Below are 16304 nucleotides of genomic sequence, written 5' to 3'. Positions count from 1 at the left end.
AAAATAACTCTCTTTGAACTGAAACCTATCCCTTATCTTATAGATTGCGGATAAAATAACTCTCTTTGAACTGAAACCTATCCCTTATCTTATAGATTGTGGATAAAATAACTCTCTTTGAACTGAAACCTATCTCTTATCTTATAGATTGCGGATAAAATAACTCTCTTTGAACTGAAACCTATCTCTTATCTTATAGATTGCGGATAAAATAACTCTCTTTGAACTGAAACCTATTTCTTATCTTATAGATTGCAGATAAAATAACTCTCTTTGAACTGAAACCTTTACCTTATCTTATAGATTGCAGACAAAATAACTCTCTTTGAACTGAAACCTATCCCTTATCTTATAGATTGCGGATAAAATAACTCTTCTTGGATCTGGAACAGACCACGCTCCTTTTAGGAATATACAAATCTTCTAAATTTTTTCCTTTTTTACAGAGTTTATCATTTATGAATGTTGTCCAATTGTAAAATTGGTCCATTTCTAATTCAATCTTAAACTGGCAGTTCAATTGATTTAATTCTCAAATTCTAAATCGACAACTTTAAAAACTGAATGGAGATTTATGTATGTTTTATTACAAAAAGCATATAAGCTATTTGAATTATGAATATTGATAAAATTAGAGTTAATTTTCCTAGAATAAGTTGATATGTACTACATGTTAATGAAGCCAAACAAAGTAACAAAAAAAAACATATCAACATACTGTATATATGTGTTTATATGAAAGAAATTTTATTTAACAACGAAACAATAATTTTTGAAAAGTTTAAATGGGTTCGATCTAATTGTAAACCTATCTGTAAAACCTAGCATAGTAAATACACAGGTTATATACCTGTGCATTTCTCCAACTACTTCAACTACTTAGTTTACTATCTTTTTATTCCAAACAATTATTATTCCAAGAGGACTTATATAATCCGTTCACTGTGCAGTTTTTTTGCCGGAATTCCTGGACAAATGATTTCGTTTGGAACTGAAGGAAATCAGGATTCTACAGAATATCATTTTTAAACATTAAATATTTCATATTTAAAGTGATTATTCAGATATTTCAGTCAATGATCGGGTCCTAATTGTTTTTAATGCTCGTTTAATACATTTTTAAGAAAACTTTTTAAAAATTAAAACATTTCTTTTGAGTCCCAGCAGGAAAATAAACTCTAAAGAATGCATATTTGATATGAATGAATTAAAACGCTTCAGCAAAAGTTGATTATTGTTCTAACTGAATCTTGAAAAAGGTAAACATCAACTTTGTAATTTATAAACAAAAGTTAAGGGACTGTTAGTGAAATTTTCAATTGACCCTCCATGCAAAGATTGCAATGCCCCATTCACAACGGTACCCTTGAAAACTTTGTTTGATCAAATATGAATTAGATATCCAAGTTTATAACTTAGAAAACTTATTATTTTCAATTGTGGTTTCTCTACAAAATGACATGCGCATTCTTACTGCAGGAACAAAATATAGGAATTATTGGAAGTAAACCTAGAAAAACGACAATATTTCCCCCATTATTGATCAGGTTTTCAGGGTATCATTATGACTTGGGATTTGTCATCTTTGCATGAAGGGTCACTTGAAATCACGCTTACAGTCCCTTTCATGGTAAATGATCTAAAAAAGATATGTTACATGTTTACATAAGAATAAAAACCAATCACAGCAGATAAAATATATTTTGAAATGGGGCTGTTGAAGTAACTGCAAGTGACCAGCTGTATTTAGAGGGACTGTAAAGGAAATATGAAAGGGGGTAGGCTGATACCTGAGAATCTCAGGCGATGAACGATACCGGTAAGACATCTATCTGATGTTCCGGTCTCTAGAAATTGACATAAAACGTGTCAAAATTATACCAAAACGTATATGTGTTAGATATACGTCCATATCACGTGACCAGAACTCCCTCTGAATGACATTCCAGTATACTGGTGACATGATACAGACAGAGACACGTGACAATAATACTGCACTGCCATTGGTTGGAGTTCTGGTGACATGTTCCGGATGCATAACTAATATTATCAATTATATCTATTAAAAATGAATGATTATTAAATTCAAATAATAATAGGAGTAAACTTTAGTTTCTCAGGCTTTTCTGGGATATCGTTGTTTTCAGATATGTTGCGTATTTGTTAAATATGGTCTGTTTAATACTATGATTCTTATACAAAATCTTATATATACGTTTTGGTATAATTTTGACACAGTTTTATATCAATTTCTCGAGACAGGAACATCAGATACTCTCAGGTTTCATCCTATACCCTCTTTCATTTTTCCTTTACACTGGTGCCCTTTAAATATATGTCTGAGTAACAATGAGTAAGATATTGATTTCTTGAATTGAAATAAATTTTGCCGCAATTGAAAATATTAATTGTCGAATAGAAACCAAGATATCAATTCAAGGGTACCCAATGTGAAAAAAGTCATGCGACTTTTAAAAAGGTGGGTCACCTGAAGTTAGATAAACAGTTGCTTTTTCAGGATTTCCAACATATCACACTGGGTTTGAAACTTGGAGAATTGTAACTGAAATCGTAGATCCTGAGTTTAAAATTATCAGGTGAAATTAAAATCAAAAGATTTTATTTAAAAGAACTGATTCCCATTAATACCCTTCAAACTGATCATGGAGGACAGAGAACTCAGTGTATATATCTCTTAAATACTGTGAAAAAAGTTGTAAAATGGGAGTGTACACTTGCGTACTGTGTGAACTCAACCTGGGTGACTTAACATTTACTCCTAAAAAATCCAGAATATTCTCCAAAATTTCGAATGTATCTAAATAAGGGTAACTTGAAATTACGTTTACAGTCTCTTTAAGTGTAATGTGCCAATGGTTTTTAAGTTTCTCTTGAACAGTTAAGCTTGATTGCATGCCATCAACAGCATTTGTAGTTTTTATATTAGTATCAAATAATTACAATAACTTCTGATTTGATTTAACAACATCATATTCAAAATGGCGCATGTTTCATCAATCAGCTGATATCGTCAAGTGTACTGTACTGTAGATCCTGTTCCCAGCTACTCCTCCACCAAGCTATGAACCTGGCAGATTCTCCAGTTCTACCCCTTAGTCCGGAGTTTATTGGAGTTGAGCTCCTCAACTCCTTGGAGAAGTTGGAGCAAAATAATATAACACAGGTCTGCAGTAAATACAGTTGTTGTTATACAATGAAAACAACTTTCAATGTTCATATTGATTCGTAACAAGCTTGAAAACGGAGAAAAACTTTCGATGAACAGCTTCTCTTTATTTACGTGAAAGTTTATGATTGTTAGTATATAATGTTAACATTAACATTAACATTGACTTTAAACAATTCATTATAGTACATAATGTTAACATATACATTAACAATAACATTAACCTGTAATATTTATACGTTAATATTAATTAACATTAACATTTGTATTTTAATATTAACATTAATTAAATTAATAAATAACATCAATGGTACGGTCTCATATAGGGCCTCTAATGAAACTAGACAGAAAAGTCGTCCATATTGTTTTGATATAAATGCCGACAACAAAACCATTGAAATTTTATATTCAAATTACACACTTCTCTTCTTATATTTGCAAAAGTCAAACTAACTTTATCTTTTGAATTGATTCGAAAAAGTTCTTGAAAAGAATGCATTTTAGAATCTGGAAAAACTGGGTGCTTTAAAAGAGTATACAGCTATGGTAAAGAAAATGAATGAATTTATTAAAGAATGTAAATCCTTCTCTGCATATGCAGAACAAATGGAGTTGAATCCGACTGGAGAACAAAGGTAAGGGTAAAGAATGACTGTAAGATGCTGGAAGGGTAAAGGCGAGGTCATGAATTTAGGTCATAAAGGTGAAGAGCATGGTCACAAAGGTATAGGAGAGGTCACAAAGCAAATTCATGAAGCTAAAGGGTAAGGTCATGACTCATGAGTGCTACAGAAAGTAAAGGCAAAGTCACAATGAAAAGGGCAAGGTCCTGAAGCCTAAAAGTGTGGTCATGAGTGCCACAGAAGGTATTGGGAAGGTCACACATGTTAAAGATAAAGTCGCAAAGGGCAAAGGGAAAGGTCACAATAAAATGATAAAGAATAAGAAACAATGAATAAACTATAATTTGGTAAATGAAGTGTAGGAGTGTTTGCTACTTTAATATATCTCTATAGTGTACCGGAGTTGAATGATAAGCTGGTGATGCTTGAGAGAATATTTATTCTACCAAAGGGTCTACCATTCCGTCCCTTCAATAGACATGCGCTCTTCTCTCCTGCAGCTAATAATCTTTACGGTAAGCTCAGAGCTGGCAACTGTTGACTGTATTGAATAAGTTGAACTTATCTTCTCTTTTATGGGTCAAATTGGAAGTTGAACCAACCAAAGAATGATTAGATTTTACTATGATAAAAATGATTTTTGAGAAAACATTCTATACATTTTTTTGTCCAAACCTCTGGGTTATACCGTAGATTGGAATAACATCCACTGAAAAAAGTTCGAAAATGTTAGTAGCAATTTTTTTCAGGTTCCTCGTCATTTCCTGGCATTAATGACTTGATGAATGGTATACATCAGCTCAACACTACAGAGAGAAAGGAACTAAAGAGAATACTTAAAATATAAAAAAATAAAAGTAATTTGTGCTTAACCACAAAAGATTAGACTTTAATGTCGACCTGAACTCTTTCAACATAATGATTTATTTTCACAGAACTCCAAAATCAACCTGAAAATGATATTTTTCAGTAAATTTTCATCAATTTTGAAAATGACTGCAAATACTAAAAAAAAACTAAGGTCAAAACTTTTGTATATAATTTAGTCAGTTCTCCTCTCCCAGGGCGATTTCATTTAAGTAGAGAGCCATTTCTTCATTATCTCTTGACAGATTTCCTGCATTGAATTTAAATCCGTTTAAAGTTAAAGAATTAGAAAGGATTTAAATCGATGATTTAAATTTGAGCCCGGGCCCCGGGGCAGGCAGTAATCCCCCATTTAATGAAATTCTGTACCTGGACATTAATACTGAATAATATTCAATTCACTCTGGGCCGTAGTAAATTTGAATTCGAACAGGACCTACCCAGTTTGTACTGGCCTGCCAGATAACAGCGTGTACTGACCCGATCCTATGGTCGCCCTAACCAGACTAACATACGACAGGGTTCAATTTTCTTGGCATAGTCCCGTGAGAGGGCTAACTATGACAACTCCCATGGCGCGTTCAGACTTTTTACAGTACCCGGCCTAATCCTTGGCCTATTTGACCGAGCCCATTGGCTAAGTCCACCGTGAAATAATAATTAAGTTTTCTCTGATGTAGACCCGTATTGATGAACTACGACAACATCTATCTGATTTAATGATAATCTTCCATCAAGCTAGAAAATGGATTTCTTCAGATATATTTTAAAATTTGAATTTTTCTTAATTTATAATTGTTTTGTAATATTTAAACTAATAAAAATAACAGATATGTACAGTACACTATACATGTACAGTGAGCCTTAACTTAAGAACCTATATTTAACCATTAAATGTAGAGTTTTTGTACGGTTAAACCCTAAATATTTAATACATCAAAAGAATTTATGAACTGTCGTCTTTACAATTTTTCAGAATTAGTTTTTTTAATTCTTAAATAACGACAACGAAAAAAAAAGTAAAAATTATACAGTAATCTAATTAGATGATTAGGAACATATTTCTCAAAAGAAATTTGTCAATAAATCAATGCTATAATCGATTATTTCGTTTTCATTATTATATTGAATTTCTTATTTTCTTTATTTACAGATTTCTTCAAATTCTTCAAATGTCGTTTTTTCTATAATAATTCTAGAAAATCTGCAGAAAATCTTTGTGAATAATAAGAAACCAGAATAATGAGAAAATAGGAATAATTGACCAAGATTACTTATTTTTGATGATAAGATTAATTTTTATTTTCTCAACATGTTCCTATACATGACGTGTAGTTTATTGCAGATCTTTTTTACATTTTATGGCGTCGTTATTTAATAATTTAAAAAAACTAATTCTAAAAACGTATCCACTCCCAAAGTAGGGGATTTGAACGTTGAATTTGCGCTCAAACTCATGATTTACAGATCTTTAAAAAGTTTAATATTTCTCAAATGAATCCGAAAGGAGTTTTCCACAACACTGCATGCTCAGTTCAACTACCCTACATAGCCGGTTACTCCCTTTTTAAGAATGCTGTAAATTTCATGTGCCCCTAATCTTAATGTTCAACATCTGAACTTATAATTAATAATAGAGGACTTCCTCGAGGGAAGACGAATTGCCTGAAACAAATCTACATGTAACAGGATCTTCTATAAGTATTTATAGGATTAAATAAAATTGTCATTTGCTCATTCTTTAGAAATATTAATCTTAATTGATTTGGAATTCTTATTCATGATTGCAACTAAACTTTTATTATTTGATGAAAAAATGCCAAAACAAAAGATTTATTTATAGAAAATAAGTTTGTTGTGAGACCTCTAGCGGCAATATTGAGAACTACTAAACCTTTCTCATCAAATACATCGTACAGAGAAAGTAGAGATGTCTGAATATATATATATATATTTTATCAAACAAATATCTCAGAGTCAGATTACATATATAAATAATTATTTTGAAAAGTAAAGATCCAAAATCTCAAGTATACAGCATATGGTTCTCGATACAGAATTTAAGGCTATGACTACCTTAAAAACTCTCTCTGTAAAATTATTGATAACTAGATTCAATTTTTCACTATAAATTATACAGGGGGAGATGGTATACAAGAAATAATGAGGATAACGGAGGAGTCGAGGGAAGGGGGAAGAGGGCCGGGGAAGGGAGGTCATAAACTTTTAAAAATGTGCTTAATTTTTCCTGTTCTGTAAGCTGCTCCATTTCATCAATTTTTCGATTGCAGAATGTTTCCCGGATTTTCTAATTTGATTTTTACATTCTACAAAACTTATCAAAAATAATCTTCTTTTCCTCTGGATCTGAAATAAAAGAAATTAAAAAGAAATAATTGTAACTAAAATATTTGTAATTAATGTTTGACTGATGTGGATTTCGCTGGGTACGTGCTCCAATCCATGATAAATAAGGGGTTTACGCCCAATCTCTAAAAACAGACCAAATTAATTAATTTATTCGTAAAACCTTTGCTATAACTTCACCCTAAATACAATTTTTTACTTATGTGATTAAAAGTCAAAAGGTTAACGACCTTACAATAATTCTTTATTTCTTTATCTTGATTTAATGAAACATAACTTTTAACATAGAATAACAAATACACTTTTAGTTATTTACCACAAATGTCAAAATATTTTAAATTAATTTGTCACAGGAACTGAGATGTAGAGAACTCTAGCGAAGAAAATGTGAACTAAACAATTCGATCATCAAACACAGCACACAGAAAAAGTAGAGTGATACCTGCACATATATATATATATATATTTAAATAGATATGTACATCTGACCTCGCTCCATGCACATGACTAGAACTCAATCATGCCTGTAGGTCGGATTAAAAAAATTAAATGTGTAACCGACCTACAGCTGTCGTAGGTCGGATATAGCAATAGGTCAGAAAATTAGTAGGTCGGAAGTTCAGTATAGAGGATGTTGCGTATAGACGATGCAACATTACCGGTAGTCATACAATTCTAGCTTCTGAACCTAACTACGTCATAACCTGGTACAGGGCACAAAGTGGACACTGGTCCTAGAACTGTCTTGGGATAAGATCTGTTGTATGCGAGTATACGCATAATTGTGATTGGCATTTCTTTGGTGGTCTGAGAATTCTCCACCAATAGTTTTAATCAGTGACGTCAGAGGGTACGGCTCTTCCCCCCGTACCGTATCGACCTTTCATTCGTGCAAGAGCCTCGTTGCGATACCCTATTCCAGTACCCATGATGTAGGTAATTGTCAATACTTTGACACTTTTCAAGTCAGGAACACGAGAATTGTGTTCAGGCAGTGTGAATCGAACTTGAAATCAGTCTCTGAAATAAACCCATGACATAATTAATAGTTGAGATTTCGGCCTCTTAGATTTACTAAGAACTCAAAAAGCGGATTATTTTGATTTCACTTTTTTAGGGATTGTACCAACCTGTTGTCTTTGCTGTGAACTGTTCACAATTCAGTTCCATTTAATCTACTTGCAGTGCAATTAGCACTCCAAAAATGGTCAAGTCCTTGCACAAGTTTTAACATTTAAAAAAGGAATTGATGCCCGATCCTTTTGCTATTCTAATAAACAAGAAATATTTATACATCAAAAACATAAATGTCGAAACTTAAAGTAAAACGTTTAACTAGAAAAAGAAATAACTAAAAAACACGTTTACAAATTGGTTTAAGTATTGTAGGCGCAAAAATTATTAAAATTTTGTTTCTTACTGAACATTGTTTAAATAATTACAGAGAAATATAATTTCTTCTTGAAAAAAACCCTGAAGCAAACAGCTAAATTATGAAAAGAGTTAAAGAAATTGTTTAGTCTCTGAACTATCATTTTCTAACAGAGCAACTATTTTACACGGGAATGATTTTTAATAATTTTTATGTTTATAATAACAAACTACAAACATGTTAAACATAGTTTTAATTAATTACATGACAACAACATTAACAACCTGTTTTAATATGAAAAGTTAGTAATTAATATAAACAAAACAAGTAGCAATAATAAAACTACTGGTTGGGAAGATGAATAACTATTGTGGCAAAATCAATACTGTAAAAAAACTTTTGTACATTCAGATAAAATATCACTTAAAAATTTAGATCAAGATTAAATAAACATACAGTTAAACCCTAAATAAGCCATACATCGAAAGAATTCATCAAATGTTGTACTCTTCACTTTCTGATAATGGAATGTTGCAGATATTTAGTTTTTTAATTAAATGATTATATGGAACTCTTTAAAACTGTTCCCGCATATTCATGGCTTTATCTATTTTAGCAATTTACGTAAAATTGTATAAAACCCATTGAAAAATTGTCAAAACGACAATTGATAAATTCTTTCAATGTATGGCTCACTTAGGGTTTTACTGTATAAAAGGCCCGAAAAGTTGGATTTATGAATTTGAAGTCGGATTGATGGCAAACTAGTTTTACTTAATATTTGAAGAAACAAAAAATCCAATGCTGAATTTAATGCCACCACCTGCCTGTCAAACGTGATAAAAAGAAAAGCTCTTCTTCATATTGTGCGATTTTTATGGATTTAATTTGCCTTAAAGTTTATGAACCTTAAATGTTAAAAATGAGTTTTGAACTAAAGGTTAATAATTACCAAGTACATTAAATAGATTGATAACACAATTAGAATTTTCAAATTACAAAAAAAATGGACTCCGAACATATTGGTCTTTTATTCAGTCAGTCTCTAGCTAAGCCGAATTTTAAGCACTGCTGTTAAGGCGTTAATAATTAATTAACAATAATTACTTTTACAAGTCAAGTGTGATTTTCATGAAGTTGGTAGAATACTCGTTTGAATCTCTGAAATCTATCCTCTAAGTCTCCAAAGGAGGGTTTGTAGAAGGAAAATGGAAATTATGATTTATGCTAGAGGTTAAAATCACATCAGACTTTGGATTCAGATTCTAGGTCTCTACTATCTAGCAGGGGAAACTGATACTGTATTCTTGTCCTCATTAAATACCGTCCTCTCTCCAGGACTAATATTAGGACTCTTGTCCTCATCATTGTCTTGTCCTTGTTTAATATGTTGTCCTAAAAACAGTATCAATTGTAAAAACTGTAATAGGAAATGTTAAAATGAAAAAGTTTGGGGTTAACATGTTGTTTTTATATTTGTATATGTTTATGCCTTAGAATAAATGAATAAAATGGCGAATGGACAGGGTTATGCCAAAAGAATAAGACTTTCAAGACAACCTGAAACTTTTTAATATAATGATCTAAAGGTTAAATTTAGTCTAAAATTAAATTTGATCCTAAATGAAATCTTTGATTGTGATATTTTTTGACAACGAAAAAAATGTTTAGCTGCAAAACTATGGAATGTAGGATAAACAGACTACATAGATTCAGTACAGTCTTCTCTCAAGTCTCATTCTATGTGGATAACATTGTAATAAATAAATATTTTGTTGCTTCAGTGCTTAGGATCCGCAAAACTTGGGCTACAAAACAACAACAACAAAATCTTTGGCTCTTAAAGCCTAAATAAATAAATAAATTTAAAAAAGCGAAAAAAAGAGGAAACTAATTTCAAAATTCTTCTTCTGTTATAAAAAATCAGTGAGTCTTGGAGAAATGTTCATGACCAAGATCCAGATCCATATTCATAGAGAATAGAATATATAGAGAGGAATTTACTGGAAAAAAGTGTAAAACGGCCATTTTGTTGTGCTGTTTCCATACTGCAGAGCCCAAAACTTAAGACAGGGTATCGTTAAGAAAACCAGTTTTAAAACCCGGGTTTCAGGAATGGGGTTACACAGTTTTGTGAATATCAATATTTTTGTTATGAAATATAATTTTTTTCAGTTTGGTTATATTTTCCATTTTTTTCGAATTTCTTAAATCAAAATCTACATGAATGTTAAGACCCCAAAAAGGAAACTCCCGAGTTTTGTTTAACGATACTCTTTTAAATTTCGGGCTCAGGTGTACTTCACATATTTATGCTATATAACCTGTTGGGCCCTGGAATATCATTTTATAGAAAATCTAAAATTATTGTTAATTTAACATTTTGTAGATTTTGATTTAAGAGATTCGACAAAAATGGAGAATATGAAGAAACTAAATAAAAAAATATTTAAAACATAAATATAGATATCCACCAAACTGCCTAACCCCGTTTGTGAAACCCGGGTTTCAAAACTGGTTTTCATATCGATACCCTGTCTTAAGTTTTGGGCTCAGGGAACATACTGTATTAATGTACTCTACTGCATATAATTTGTGAACATTTACATGATTTGTACACTTTGAACTCCCTTTCAGGCTGAAAGGGACTGAAAAAATTCATACCGAGAGATTCTTTTAATTCTCTATATATATCCTATTCTCTATGTCCATATTTTTTCAGTACGGATCCGCCTCAAAATCCAATGGATCCTTTAGCACTGCTGTATTTAATATTAGTTATGTAAAAGCATTAAAATATACATTTTACCTGAATTATGAAAACTATTTTGAGATAAATGATTGTGAATAGTTTGGTCTGAATCTGTACTCTCTGTACTCTGAGATCTTAAGGCAGGTGTACTTCTTGTACTTTGTGTACTCTTTGACTGGCTGCTAGTTGTACTGATTGACCTTTCACGTTGAAGGGAATGGGTAGATTCAGGGGTCACAGATCTAAAATAAGAGAACTGAGTTCTTGCCACAAACTCTGATTTTCTAATTCCAATTTCGTAGACGTTTTTGATATTTACAAACTATGAGCTCTATTGGATCAAATAATTAATCTAAGCTTGAAATATCAGAGGTATACACCATCAGTATACCTCCATACACCATACAATTTATTTTTTTCAATTTAATTTTTAACAAAACTTTAAGAAGAGCAGTGAATTTTTCTCTGATTTGTATCTTCTTTTCAGCAGATATGCAGTTCTCAGTTTTACCAGGAATGTTTGACAAAACTGAATGAAGGTTCAGGTTCAAGCATAAATTCAATATTCTTACAGGTTGGAAAAAAAATTCACTACACTAAAGCGGGATTTGAAAATTCTGAGGATATTCTTTGTCAGAATTCCGCCTTAATAATGACAAATGAGATAAATCAGACACAGTGCTTCAGAATATGGCCTCGTCCACATCAATCTTTTCCTTGTAGCCGGTAGAGTATAAACTGGTATCATAGTGCATGGTGCACACCCATCAGGATTCTAATCTAAGGTTTACAGAATTCCCGTCTTTATCCAGGGTTTACAGGTTGAAAGATATGGGGATTAGAAAATCAGAGTTGGTGGCAATTTTGAGGAAAATAATCTGAAAAATCTTTATGACTTTATAAGCGATTCAAATCGTTTGATCGTTTGAAATTATTGAAATTTTGTTGTAACAAAAAAACTTTTTATGTGTACAAAGATTAAAAAACCAATCCTTATAAGAAAGATAAAAAATAAGATGAATTTGTCCAGATATTTAACAAATAGTGGAATACACAGTGCATTTTTATTTCTTAGAAACAATATCTTGCACAATGCTGAAAATGGACCTTCAGGTTTCAACTCAAAACACCTAAATTTTTTCTTTGGAATATATTAATATTCTGAGTTATAATCACAATTTTCAGAAAATGCCACCTAGGGAATTTTAAGTAAATCCATTTAAAAGAAATTGTAGAAATCAAACATAACTGTAGATTTAAAGATTTATCAAGCTTAGTGATTTTTTGCGATATTTTTAGAACCGTTTGTGTATTTTCCTTAACAGTCATAAGACATGTTTTAGCAAAAAATCAAAGCCTTAAGTGAACTGTATAATTGCCAAATTAATGCCTAAAAAAGTCTTTTTGAAGTAAAACCAGTATAATTATATCAAAAAGACTTTTTCGGGCCGTATTTTGGCATTCAGGCAGGTTTGATTTTTCTCTAGGATATGTTTAATGACTGTTACAGAATATCGTCAGAAAACCCAGGAGAAGCAGATTAAATCTTGAAACGAAATTTTTGTTTAACTTTAGACCTGTGAATACCAAAATTACAACTACCAAATATATAATTAGCTATAAATGTAACCATGTTTTGACCAAAAACATAACTACCAAAATTATAACTACCAAAAATATAACTTCTAAAAATGTAACTTCCAAAATTATAACTTGATTTTTACAATTTCTTAAAAATCAATTTGCTCAAAATTCCCCTAGGTGGCATTTTATGAGAATTGTGATTATAACTCAGAAGACTGCATATAAATATATTCCAAAGAAAAAGTTTAGGTGTTTTGACTTGAAACCTGATGGTCCATTTTCAGCAGAGTGCTTGTCTTTAAAGATTTACAAAATCAGCAAAAAAAAACGCATGGAAAGATTATTCAATTTCTCATTGGTCATTGGAGTTTTGACCAATAAGAGATCGGATAATCTTTAAGCAATAGAAGAGCGTGATTCTACTGTAAAAGCCAGAAAACTCTGGAACAGGAAGCCGACTTTTAGACTCAACTTATGACTTTAAACAGTCCACTGAACATGAGACAAAGCAATGGTAGAGTGTAAAAAGACCCAATTCACTTAAGAAGTGATCTAATAACTTGCTAGTAAAGCTATTTGCGTTGTAACAACATCAAATACATTTATTCTAAACATGTGCTTTTCTTTCATCATGCTAAATTTTTACCCTGAAAGAAAATATAGACAAAAAAAACCATAAGACCAAAATATGATCAAAAAAGAACATATAAAAGATGTGAGATTAAAAAAATGAAAACAATGTTCCAAAATCATTCCTAAATCACTGTAACTAGGAATGATTTGATGGATTTAGTTTACCTTGAAAAAACTGAACTTTCTCTGGAACAACTTCTAGAGGATCTAGAGGAGTAGGAGGACCTTGAGTGGATGAAGGAGGAGGACGTGGAGTGGGTATAGGAGGAGGACCTGGAGGTGCTGGACCTCCTCCCCTCATGTCAGGAGAACCGCTCTAATCTTCTCCTCCTCAACTCATCTAGTCCCTCATCACTAGATTAATATATATAATAATAATAATAATAATAAAACAATCGACCATAAACATTTAATATGACTAGGCATTCAAGGCGCTTCTCGACCCTTTTCTAGTAGCAATTTTAGCTGTTGATCTTAAGCTGCCATCTTTTTTTAAAAAATCGTATTTTGCAGTTTTATTATTATTTAAATTTGCGCATTTTCAAACATAATGCTGGTCGACATTTTTATCCAGGCAAATTTTTTATCTTTAACCATCCATAAACCTTCCTTGAGGTTTTAGGCTTGATCGGTTCAGCCGTTTTGACGTTTATTGAGTACAGACAAGAAGACGAACAAGCCAAATTTAGACTAATGCCAAATTGTAAGCATGAGAGAAGATAAAAGAAAAAATGAACCGATTAAAAAAAAACGTTTTTGAAAGTAATTAATTTTTTAATTAATTTATTAATTTATTTAATACTATTACGTAAACGTTAGCTTTCTTTTTTATTTTGTTCTCTAAAGATTAAGTTTTTGCATAGTTTAAACCAGCAAGCATTAACACTTTTAAATGTTGGTTGGAACCTTCACAGGTTCTTGTGTTACCTTAAAAAGTCGGAAACAAAATTGTAAAGCCGAACCAAGCTATTGCCCATCACAAGTAATCACCTGCGTAGAATGAATCCCCGCCCAGTGGGTGGAGGACCAGGGTTGTCTGGGTATAGAGGTGGGCGTGTTCCAACCAGGTCCTCGTAGCGTGGAGCACTGGGGGCAGGGCCCTCCTCCCATTCACTACCTTCATTCTAAAATAATTTTTTTTTTAAATTATGGTTTTTGAATTTTTTAAGGAAAAGGCCTAAAGATATAAAAATATACAATATATCAACCAAGCAATTTCAAAACAGATCTTTTTGCACTCGAAAACAAAACAAAATACTATCCACGAATAGAGTTTCCAGGGAAAAGGGTAAATCGCTTCGCGAAAATTTCGCATTTTTCGCATTTGTTTTGTTCGCAAAAATTCAAACATTTTCGCTTTTTTCGCGAAATTTCGATTTAATCTGTTTCGCGCAAAAATGCGAAACAGAATACGGAAGAGAAATTAATTAATTATGATATAAAAAAACCTCTAATGCTAAGAGCAGAGAATTCCACAATTTATTTGTTCAATTAATTGTTGCAGCTATGGTTTTCGCGGAATTTTTTTCTCGCGAAATCAACTTTGCATTTTTTCGCTTAATTCATTTTCGCGAAAAAAAGCGAAAAGGAAGAAAGCAAATTTTAGATTTATTTACAAAATCAGTGAATCTTAAAGAAATGTTCATGCCCTGGACCCGCATCAAAGTGAAATAGAAAAGGATGATTAAATTTAACCTGGAAATATGAATAATTGTAGGATTCTGTATTTTCTTGGATATTGTCATATCCAGCTGTATATCCTGTATATCCGGTATGACCTTGAAAATAAAACAGTTTTAAAGATTTAAAATAATAACTTATTTATTTAAATGTTGGGATCATTCAAATATCTGCAATTATTGATTAAACTGCAAATGTGATAAAAACCTAATTTAATTCTATTTACATGCTACTCTCTACCAAATTAAATTTATTTCAAATATAGATAAATAAAATCATTATTATTATTATATTAAAATGTTGTTTTGAATGATTTTAAAGGGTATGAATGACGACTTGACATTAAATAAAGATCTGAAAAATTAAAAAAGTCTTGAAATTGTGTAAACTTAATGATTTGGCTAAAAGAAACAAGTATATGTTTAATGTATATAGGTAGAAATATAAAGATAATTTTGTATTGAGCGGACTATAGACTTTAGACTATAAACAATCAAATATTCTGTTCTTTTGCAATTGAGCACATGGACACTAAGCTATAAGAAATATCAACAGTATATGAGAAATAAAAATAAACAAAATAGAAAATATTTACAGACATTCACAGAAAGATAAATAGATAGATATAGATAGATAGACCTACCTGGAGTAAAGTGAGTTCCCTGAGTGTATCCCCAACTAGATAGATCTACCTGGAGTATAGCGAGTTCCCTGAGTATATCCCAACTAGATAGATCTACCTGGAGTATAGTGAGTTCCCTAAGTGTATCCCCAACTAGATAGATCTACCTGGAGTATAGTGAGTTCCCTGAGTATATCCCCAACTAGATAGATCTACCTGTAGTATAGTGAGTTCCCTGAGTATATCCCCAACTAGATAGATCTACCTGGAGTATAGTGAGTTCCCTGAGTCTATCCCCAACTAGATAGATCTACCTGGAGTATAGCGAGTTCCCTGAGTGTATCTCCAACTAGATAGATCTACCTGGAGTATCGTGAGTTCCCTGAGTGTATCTCCAACTAGATAGATCTACCTGGAGTATAGTGAGTTCCCTGAGTATATCCCCAACTAGATAAATCTACCTGGAGTATCGTGAGTTCCCTGAGTGTATCTCCAACTAGATAGATCTACCTGGAGTATTGTGAGTTCCCTGAGTATATCCCCAACTAGATAGATCTACCTGGAGTATAGTGAGTTCCCTGAGTGTATCCCCAACTAGATAGATCTACCTGGAGTAT

At 31.8% G+C, this 16304-nt stretch overlaps 1 protein-coding gene and 1 long non-coding RNA gene across 8 annotated transcripts in view; one reads left to right on the top strand and one right to left on the bottom strand.

The window, feature by feature from the left end:
- Positions 1-5508, top strand: part of LOC111700354 (N-acetylated-alpha-linked acidic dipeptidase-like protein) — a 21109-nt gene extending 15601 nt beyond the window's left edge. For both annotated transcript variants that reach the window (XM_023471237.1, XM_023471236.1), the window contains 8 exons: positions 356-408; positions 951-997; positions 2519-2597; positions 3052-3184; positions 3692-3822; positions 4204-4325; positions 4560-4630; positions 5358-5508. In XM_023471237.1, coding sequence (XP_023327005.1) covers positions 356-408; positions 951-997; positions 2519-2597; positions 3052-3184; positions 3692-3822; positions 4204-4325; positions 4560-4630; positions 5358-5447 — 726 coding nt within the window. In that variant the 3' untranslated portion in view covers positions 5448-5508. The remainder of the gene's footprint in view (positions 1-355; positions 409-950; positions 998-2518; positions 2598-3051; positions 3185-3691; positions 3823-4203; positions 4326-4559; positions 4631-5357) is intronic.
- Positions 5509-8597: 3089 nt separating this feature from the next.
- LOC111700358 (uncharacterized) lies at positions 8598-16292 on the bottom strand. 6 transcript variants are annotated; one of them, XR_002764972.1, is made up of 7 exons: positions 16247-16292; positions 15081-15163; positions 14376-14509; positions 13551-13739; positions 11226-11410; positions 9113-9811; positions 8598-8881 (listed from the first exon to the last, which is right to left on the bottom strand). It is a non-coding gene; the product is annotated as an uncharacterized LOC111700358 (long non-coding RNA). The 6 variants fall into 6 exon arrangements; XR_002764973.1 differs by having other exon boundaries at positions 9125-9811; XR_002764975.1 differs by having other exon boundaries at positions 9369-9811.
- Between the last annotated feature and the right edge of the window lie 12 nt (positions 16293-16304).

Source organism: Eurytemora carolleeae, unplaced genomic scaffold (genome assembly GCF_000591075.1).
Source record: "Eurytemora carolleeae unplaced genomic scaffold, Eaff_2.0 scaffold311, whole genome shotgun sequence".
Classification (NCBI taxonomy): domain Eukaryota; kingdom Metazoa; phylum Arthropoda; class Copepoda; order Calanoida; family Temoridae; genus Eurytemora; species Eurytemora carolleeae.
The sequence above is the reverse complement of the archived record's forward strand: the minus strand, read 5'-3'. Positions and strand labels throughout refer to the sequence as shown.